This window comes from Terrapene carolina, unplaced genomic scaffold (assembly GCF_002925995.2).
Source record: "Terrapene carolina triunguis isolate 2854851 unplaced genomic scaffold, T_m_triunguis-2.0 Scaffold430, whole genome shotgun sequence".
Classification (NCBI taxonomy): domain Eukaryota; kingdom Metazoa; phylum Chordata; order Testudines; family Emydidae; genus Terrapene; species Terrapene triunguis.
The window spans coordinates 1,319,863-1,329,702 of NW_020664781.1; the positions used below are offsets into that span (position 1 = coordinate 1,319,863).

The following is a 9,840-nucleotide window of genomic DNA, read 5'->3' on the forward strand; positions in this document are numbered from 1 at the left end:
CATAAGCTTTCGTGGGTGAATGCCCACTTCGTCGGATGCATGTCCGACGAAGTGGGCATTCACCCACGAAAGCTTATGCTCCAATACATCTGTTAGTCTTAAAGGTGCCCCAGGACTCTCTGTTGCTTTTTTCAATGGGAGTTAGGCACCTAAATACCTTTGAGGAGCTGGGCCTAATTTCCAATTGCAGGGCCTGATCCTGTTTACATTACACCCGTGCAGTCCCAGTTTGGCGGCAGTAAGGCTCCCCCGGTGTAACGAAGGGCAGATCTGAAGGCCACGGGTGCTGCACAGTTGCCACTAAGGGTACCATTTGCACTGCAAAATCTGTATTTCTCAAGACCATGCACAAGCCAGAAAGAAGCCAGCTTGACTCTCAGATCCCAGAGGGAGTTCACAGTGCTGGCACTCTGGAAAAAAAATCTTTCCGCTTGCAATTTGAGCACATTTGATCTGGAGTCTTTGATGGATGATAAACATGGAGCTCCCATAAACATGGAACATTAAAGATCCTGAGGCTTGATCCTCTATCTTTGGCTAAAATGTTCCCCTCCTGCCCTGTTGGATGCTAGCTGGTTGCTGGCCTCCTCCCCAGAGGACGGTGCATTTCAGTGATGTTAAATGTCCTGTATTTATTGCTTTCCTTGTATCTATTTTCCTGGACAGGTCTCCCACTAGCTATGTCCTGCTGCCCATGGAAATTCTTTAGGCTCCTTCTGGAAACAGGGGCTCCCTCACATGTAAACACAATCACGGTTCGCGTTCCGCACAGCTGCTGCTTGAGGCGGGGCGATACAGAGAGGCAGCGTGGACCAGTGAAGAGACCACTGGCTTAGGATTGAGGAGACCTGGTTCTGGGGTCTGTCCCTGGTGCTGCTAATAACCCTGGGCCAGCCATTTCACCTCTGGTTCCCCTCCTGTCATTTGTCAGCCTGGTGTGTTTCATTTATGGGGGAGTGCTTCTTGCTGTGCGTTTGTACAGCACCTAACACAATAGGACCCTGGTCTCAGGTGAAGTCTCTAGGTGTTACTGTCACACACATAGTAATGGGGTTTGCTCCTAAGTCAATGGAAAGTCTCCCTGGGTCCCAGCACGAGTGGGAGCGGACACTCGAGTGTGAGATTTCCCCCTGTACCCACTAAGTGGAGCTTGCTGGAGCTGGGGTGAAGGTAACTGCTAAGGGGAATTACCGAGCAAGTGGACTTGCTCTTTGGATGGGGGTAAATACAACAGGGCCAGAGCCCCAGGCAGGGTGGAGCCGTGGGCCAGGCCCTGGTGACAGCGTCTGCGGGAAGGAATGTTATTTGTTATTCTGTGTATTCCGAGGGTTCTCAGAGACCCCGTGGAGGTTGGGTCCCCGCTGCGCCGGGCGCTGCACATGCATAGTGAGAGCCCCAGCCCGGACAGCTATGCTCCGAATAGACAAGACAGAAAGGCCGGGCCGTTATCCCCATGTTACAAGGTGGGGAAACCGAGGCACAGACCGATCCCTGCGCTGGCCCAGATACCAGTGCGAGGGCACCTCCCCTGTGCAGAGACTGTGGGGGCCTTTCAACACTGCCCTAACCTCCCCTCCACCCCAAGGCTTTTCAGGGGGGGGAAACGGGCACCGAGAGCTGGCTTAGCAGCAGGTCCAGGGGCTCTCTGTACCGAGGGGGATTCCCTAGGCTCCGTACACCTGCCCTGCGATTCCTGTACACCAGCCCAGCTGGGGGAGGTGAGGTGACGCGTGCCATCATTAAACCATAGCCCCATGGCAGGGCTGTTGGCCAGCGGCAAGCTACAGCTCTTATCTGCCACCGTGAGAGGCAGACCTAGGAGCCAGGCAGCCCCCACTCCCCACACACGCTGAGCGGCAGCTGTCAGCAATTGCCCTGATGGGGAGCACTCATGCAGGGTCTATCTGGCCCCCTCCGCTCATGCTGACTGCAGCAGGTGCTGGGGGCCCTCGGTCTCTCAGCGGCAGGCTCAGAACCACGCAGGTTTGGGGCCCATGCCGTGCACGGGAGGCAAATGCACTGACCTCTCTACAAGCTCCCTGCGGGCGGAGGTGGGGGCGCGGGGGCTGTCAGGCAGGCCCAGCTGCTCCACTGCCTGCAAGACCAGAGCCACAGACGGTGCCAAGCTTGACTTGAAAGGAGCTGCGCTGTCTGACGCCTGATGGGGATCTGGCCCGGTAAGGGGGCCTGTTGTCTTCAGCAAGGCCTCAGTGAGCAGCCAAAATCTCACTCAGGGTTTGAGTGAGTGGGGAACGGGCATAGACGCAGACAGGTGGCAGAAGACAGCAGCCCCTCTGCTGCGGGCGTGTCTCTGAGGCAGGGAGCACGGGCTAGTGGTTAAAACACAAAGATTCTGGGGAGCAGCCCGGGATCCCACAGCACCCCTGTGAGCTGGGGCAGGCTGGTAGCACTGGCTCCATTTCACAGGTGAGGAAACTGAGGCACAAAGAGATCGAGTGACTTGCCAAAAGTTCAAGGCCAGAGGGGACTATCAGTTTATCTAGTTTGGTCGCCTGTCTATCACAGGCCCTTACATCTCACCAGTTACCTCTGTACTGAGCCCAATGTCTATAGCCAGTGGCATAGAATCCACATTCATGCTCCACTTTTCGCTTCGCCTAAATTCCCTCTGAAATGTAGTTTCACACTGGATACAGTTTTCTTCCCTTCCTGTCGGGTAGTGTTGCCCTGCGCTGTTAAAGCAGGTGCCATGTTCCACCTCAGAGGTAGAAGCAGCAAAGAGTCCTGTGGCACCTTATACAGACGTATTGGAGCATGAGCTTTCGTGGGTGAATACCCACTTCACTCACGAAAGCTCATGCTCCAATACGTCTGTTAGTCTATAAGGTGCCACAGGACTCTTTGCTGCTTTTACAGATCCAGACTAACACGGCTACCCCTCTGATACTCAGAGGTAGCTGCATTTCAGTGGCGAGAGGGCGATCTTTAGGGCCAAAGATCTTAATAAAATTGCAAGACATTATGAGGATCTTCATTGCCGGACACATGAACTTTCGGTCCAGTTTGTGTGGCGTTGTCCTGCCATCTAGTGGCCAGTTAGTTGAATCCGAGCGCGTGCTATCCTGAGGCCAGGGGTGTCTGAACTGGCCCCCATCTACTTCTGACCCTACAGGTACATGAGCTGTGTGCCTGGGGTGGAATCCTGGCCCCACTGAAATCAATGGGAATTTTGTCACTAATGGGCCAAGATTTCACTTCCAAAGAGACAGCTAAATAGAAAAGACAAAATAATTCTTGCCAATTTATTTCACGCTCAGGTTCCCCCACTGGAGCGCACTGTAGTTTATATTGTAATGAGCTGGCTAAATGTGTATGTGTCACTTCTGCCCTCTCCTGGATGGAATCCAAACTGCTCACATCTGTGTCATAGGCCCTATACTGCTAACATTTAATGAAGATTCTCCTTTAGTTCAAGTGGCAGGTGTCAGGCTTTAAGGCAGGAGGATGTGGGTCCAGTCACGAATGGCTGTGGTATCTCTGTACAGCAGCAGGCTGTTCCTGGGTTTCAGCTCAATTAAGCTGTTCAATTTAAAAAAATAAATTTTTTTGGACTGTCGGGCTGGGAGAGGGGGGTTGATAGTGAGTCTCCATCGCCTTGGATCAGGTGGGAGGATGCTTCCCTGCTGCTTATCATATCTGTTGCCGTGGCAATAGAGATGCCCCAGCCAAAATCAGGGCCCCACTACACTCACATGGAGAGAGAGGCCCTGCCCTGCCCCAGTCAGCTCACAAGTAAACAGACAGGGACAAAGAATGGGAAGGGAAGCAGAGGGGAAGTGACTTGCCCAAGGTCACACAGCAAGTCAGTAGCAGAGCCAGGTCTGCCGAGTCCCAGTTCTGTGCCCTACTCACTAGACCACACTGCCTTAAGTCAGGGCTCGGCTCCATCTCCCTCACATTGCTTTGGACAGGCCCAGGGTAATAAGGCTCTTCCGCTCTGCTCCAGCACTGCCTCGGGATCAGGCTGCACAGGGGGTCCTCCTCCTTGCCCCTTTCCTGGGTCCCCCACCGCGCTATCCCTCCGGCCTGTGCCCAAAGCAGCTACAGCGCCACTTCTGAAGGGATGCTAGGGACGCAGGCAGGCCGGCCTTTCCGGGTCGCGGGGCAATGAGGTTATTCAATACCGGCACAGACGCTGCGGAGGCATCGAGCAGCGGGCACGTTGTTGTACATTATTTGTTTAGCTAGCGCGGCCGGGGGTGGGGAAGGCAGAAACAGTCTCTGGATTGTCACACGTTCCTATAAACACAGACAGATGGAGAAAGAAATACCAGACCCGCTCTCCAAGGCACTGACTCCCACGGGGAGACGTCTGCCGGAGCGAAAGCGCCTTTGCTAATATCCCCCCTCGCCGGGCAGTGAGTGCAGGCATGGAAGTGCAGCTACTGGAAAGTGACTAGCATCAATCTTGCTCGGTAGACACTTGGCCCGTGTGTCTCTGACTTGCTTTTAGAGCTGCTGGCTTTACGGAGCCCAGGCGGCTACGGGAGAGCTCTCATGGCTCGCGGAGCGGGGCTAGGTTCCCAGGGCAGGGTCTGTATTACTGCGGTGGTTGGAGAGACAGGGAGAACAGGTTGATTTTCACATCCCTGGTGGTGACAGTGCCGGGAGTTAAGACAACCCGCTTTTGCCTTGAATGGGCCCCGCAATGGCTTTGTTGGAGTCACTTTGAGACCTGCTGCAGACTGTGGTAGCTGCGATGAACCTGGCTCGCTGAAATCTTACCACTCCAGGGCAGCGTTGTCTTCATAGCATCCTCTAGTGTGGATTTTTTAAAGGCTGGGGGGCGGAGGGGGCGCTGTATGAACCACTTTGCAGCAGACGCACAGCACCTGGGGCCTGCGTGACCACTGTCCAGAACACAGCAGCTCGTTCCACCATGCTGGGGATAAGCCAGCACCGTCCCGTTACGGACTGGGGCCCAGGAGGTCGCAGCACTAGATTCCAGAGTCTAATCCACCTTGCAATGGGGAGTGCACTCTGGAAGGAAAATGAGAGCGTCACTGGAGAACCGAGCTAACGGCCCGTGGGAGGCATCTCCCTAACCAAATCTGATACCCTGCAAGTTTCAGGATTCGTTACAGGTGGGTTCTTCCAGCCCAGGTTTTACCCAGAGCCCGGTGCATGCTGGGACAAGGGCGATGGGAGTCTGATCAGACATGCAGATTCCCCTGCAGTGTAAACGTGATCAATACAGTTCCCAGTTATGGATCTCACTCTCCAGCATCCACGCCTTGATTTAAGAAGCTCCTGGCGTGCCAATCCCATTCCCTGCCTGCCTTGCCCAGGTTGGGGAGCAGTGAAGCTTTCACAAATGACTGTCACAGGCCCCCTTGTGACCCTGGCACCTGTGCACAGAACAGGTGTGGGTGAGGATCCTTGAAGCAGCTGGAGTTACAGAACCCTGATGTGAATTCAGTGGGAACACCTTGCTGGCAGGACAGCGGAGGGGTATCCTGACCTGGGCCAAGCACCTACTGTTAATGAGGTTTTATGCAGTGTCTGCGGCCTCTCGATTGGTGTTTACCATCGAGATGTTGATCAGAGGGTTGCCAGGGATGTATAAACAGATACTGCATCCTTTTTGCGAGAGGGCTGCAAGGGGTGAATATATTTGCATCTAAGAGGTTCACGAAGGCTGCGCTTTTGCAAGAAATGCGACGGTTTTGTAAGCAAAACATTTCCTTCCCCAGGGGATGCAGTTTTCAGGCAGCTCCAATGACTGACACCTGTCAGTTTGAAGAAACTGCCTTCAAGCTGGCAGGCGGCCTGCCCCTTCCATGTAGCTGCTCTGCTCTGACAGATCATTATTATTACACCCACCACATGCAGAATGGCGAGAGCAGCTGAATGACAGCAGCTCCTCCGGCAGGCAGGCAGCTCCTTACCATGTTATGTCACTTCTGAAGATCAGTTACACGGGAAACCCCTGTAAGATGTAATGGAGCACAGAGCAGAAGCTCTCGTGGGTGGATAAGAAACAAGGGACAGCGTCTGAGGATCTGTAGCACAGGAGAGACACACTGGCTTGTTCTCTCTGGGAGAGATGCAGGATTGGAGGGCTGTATCTCCTAAACCTAGGAGCTAACTTGGTTGGGGTTAAAAACTTTTTCACTAGGAGGGTGGTGAAGCACTGGAATGGGTTACCTAGGGAAGTGGTGGAATCTCCATCCTTAGGGGTTTTTAAGGCCCGGCTTGACAAAGCCCTGGCTGGGGTGATTTAGTTGGGGTTGGTCCTGCTTTGAGCCGGGGGTTGGATTAGATACCTCCTGAGGTCTCCTCCAACCCTGATATTCTATGATTCTATGAAAAGCAATTGACAAATTTAGTAAGTTTCAATAAAGTCTCATCACTGGATTATTCACATCAGAGAATCTGAGACAATTAGTGGTTACCTCTCAGGAGAGATGCAGGATTGGAGGTCTGAATAACCACTACACTCTGTGGGTAGAAGGGGATGGGAATAGCAGGGGGCAATCGAATCATAGACTCAGGATTGGAAGGGACCTGGAGAGGTCTAATCCAGTCCCCAGCACTCGCGGCAGGACTAAGTATTATCTATTCTAGACCATCCCTGACAGGTGTTTGTCCAACCTGCTCTTAAAAATCTCCAATGACGGAGATTCCACAACCTCCCTAGGCAATTTATTCCAGTGCTAAACAACCCTGACAGTTAGGAAGTTTTTCCTAATGTCCAACCTAAACCTCCCTTGCTGCAGTTTAAGCCCATTGCTTCTTGTCCTATCCTCAGAGGTTAAGGAGAACAATTTTTCTCTCTCCTCCTTGTAACAACCTTTTATGTACTTAAAAACTGTTATCATGTCCCATCTCAGTCTTCTCTTCTCCAGACTACACAAACCCCAATTTTGTCAGTATTCCCTCCTAGGTCACGTTTTCTAGACCTTGAATCATTTATGTTGCTCTTCTCTGGCCTTTCTGCAGTTTGTCCACATCTTTCATGAAATGTGGCGCCCAGAACTGGACACAGGATTCCAGCTGAGGCCTAATCAGAGCGGAGTAGAGCGGAAGAATTACTTCTCGTGTCTTGCGTACAACACTCCTGCTAATACATCCCAGAATGATGTTTGCTTTTTTTGCAACAGCGTTACACTGTTGACTCATATTTAGCTTGTGATCCACTATGACCCCCAGATCTCTTTCCGCAGTACTCCTTCCTAGGCAGTCATTTCCCATTTTATATGTGTGCATCTGATTGTTCCTTCCTAAGGGGAGTGATAGACCAGGACGGAGGTGCTGTGACAGAGCTGAGGGGGAGCGGGGGTCAGGACTGGAAAAGCGGGGGGCTGAAGATCAGGGTTAAGTTGCATGGGGGGAGGGTTGGACGGCAATCGCAGGGGCTGGCGTCTGCCAGCTGCTGGGGTGCATTTACCTTGCTGAGTGGTGCCCAGCACTGGCTTTGTAGTATCACCGTTCAGCGCTCCATGGACAGAGCCTGCCACCCCACACCACAAAGCAGCCCAGGGGGGAGATACAGTTACTACCACCCCCCGAACACCCCACCCTATGCCCCTCACCCCCCAGGGCCTGCTCTATGCTCCCAGGATCCCCCTTCCTTAGTGCCCCCGAGGCCTCCCCATGCAGCTCACCATCTGGAAGGCACTGGAGCTCCCCCCCTGCACCAAGCTGCTCTCACGACACCCACCAGGGAACTGCACATGCTAACGAGAAGGGAAGATAATTATAAACGGGCGGAGGAGGGGAATGGGGGACCCGACGCAGCGCTGTTGCTGGCTGGAACGGGGGGGGGGGGGGGGGTTAGCTAACAGCTGCCCTTGTTTAAGAGTCAGGTGAACCCTCGCTGTCTCCCAACGCCCTGGTTGTCTGGGCTGAGTCACTGCCAGCCTGCGCTGTACGTTGCTGGTTGCTCACGACACAGCCGTCAGCATGCAGAGCTGAGCCCCTGTGCTAGGTGGGGGAAATCATAGACGCGTAGGACTGGAAGGGACTTCGAGAGGTCGTCTAGTTCAGTCCCCTCTCAAGGCAGGACTAAGTGTTGCCTAGATCAGCGGCTCTCAACCTTCCCAGACGACTGTACCCCTTTCAGGAGTCTGATTTGTCCTGCGTACCCCCAAGTTTCACCTCACTTCAAAACGACTTGCCTACAAAATCAGACGGGTCACAGCACAATATTAATGAAAAGTTGCTGACTTTCTCATCATATAAATATAAAATAAATCAATTGGAATGTAAATACTGTACTTCCATTTCCACGTACAGTCTACAGAGCAGCAGAAACAAGTCATTGTCTGAAATTTTAGTTTGTACTGACTTCACTGGGGCTTTTTATGTAGCCTGTTGTAAAACTAGGCAAATATCGAGATGAGTTGATGTACTCCCCAGAAGACCTCTGCGTACCCGCAGGGGGGGGACATACCCCTGGTTGAGAGCCACTAGTCTAGACCATCCCTGACAGGTGAAGCAGGAAAGGGATTGTGGGTGTCTGGCAGCAGCTTCCCTACTATCCCCAGCTTGGTCTCAGCCAGGGGTAGGGAATCTCACCCCACTCCCTGCTCAGCTCAACTAGCCAGGTCACCTCAGGAGAGGCAGAAATGTCCCCCCCCCCCCCACGGTACCTGCCTGGTGCAGTGAACCCCCTACGACCCTGAGACACTGCATGGAATTTAATGGGGTTATTAAACCATAGCAACTAGTGGGGGTGGGGGTTGTTTCACAGACTTAGTTCTTGGCCTGATGCGGGAAATCACAGTCCACAGGGAAAATCTCTTCTTGCAAAAACCTCTGGCTGACACAGCAATCAGAGCACCACAGCCCTGGAGGGGGAGTCAGCCCTGGTCCCGCTGTGGGTCAGACGGCACAGGGCTGGGGCGTTTGCCAAGGCCCCCTGGCTGGGGGTTGCACTCAGCTCTGGGTGCCCATCACCATCATCACATTGTTAGTGCTCCTGAGACCCAATGGCCCGATGCTGATCCCAATCCCCGGCCAGGAACAGACACCCCCCTACGATATCCTGCTCTAGCCACCAGGGCCCACTTCCTCCCAAGGGCCTGGAGTCCTGCTGGCCAGACCCCTCCCAGGCCTGGGAACAGACCCCAGGGGTCCTGGCCTCTGCGGCTCTCAGCCCTAGACTCTCCTTCCACTCAGGCTCAGGGCTAGAACCCAGGGCCCCGCGCTCCCAAAGCCGAAGCACGAACCGCGAGGCCATGCTGCCACCTACCGGCAGCACTGGCTCACGCCGCCCTATGAAGTGCAGCGGGGCGCCCGCATCCCTGTTACCAGAACGACATTGCCCAGCATGCCTCGGGAGTTTACGCGGCCCAGCATGCTCCGCGGCCCGCCGCTGAGCGCCGCGTGTGAGGAGGGCGGGGAGTATTGTTTGCGTAGACCCAGGGGCCTCATGGGAGTTGTAGTCCTCAGCCGGACATCCGCGGGGCTCTGCCTGCGAACAGACTACAACTCCCGCCAGGCAGTTCGCGCCGCTGCGGCGTCCCGACGCAGCGTCGCCTCTGAAGCATTTTCTCGGGGGCCGCCATCTTTGTTTTTCTCCTCTGCCGGCGCCGCGGAGGGGCCCGAGCGAGGCCGGGCCGGGGCCACGATGCTGGCCTCCCTGCTGTCCAGACCTCCGCCTCCGGGCCTCGCCCGGCTCCTGAGGGCCCGGCCGCCGCCCCCGCGGCCCTCCCGTGGCGCCTCGGCGCGGACGGACCCGGCGGGCCAGGGCGGGGCCGCTGGGGGGCGCAGGGAGCCGCAGTCCCCGGGAGCGGCCGCTAGGGGGCGCGGGGCGGCGCAGCTGCAGTACCAGCGCGCGGCCACCAGAGCCCAGGGGCTGCAGTGTCTGGGGGC

General features: G+C 55.0%; 1 protein-coding gene across 1 annotated transcript in view; it reads left to right on the top strand.

Moving 5' to 3' along the window:
- The first annotated feature begins 9,559 nt into the window (after positions 1-9,559).
- Positions 9,560-9,840, top strand: part of CLPB (ClpB homolog, mitochondrial AAA ATPase chaperonin) — a 135,227-nt gene continuing 134,946 nt past the window's right edge. The window contains exon 1 of the mRNA XM_026658360.1: positions 9,560-9,840. This exon is cut by the window's right edge and continues 142 nt beyond it. Coding sequence (XP_026514145.1) covers positions 9,596-9,840 — 245 coding nt within the window. The 5' untranslated portion in view covers positions 9,560-9,595.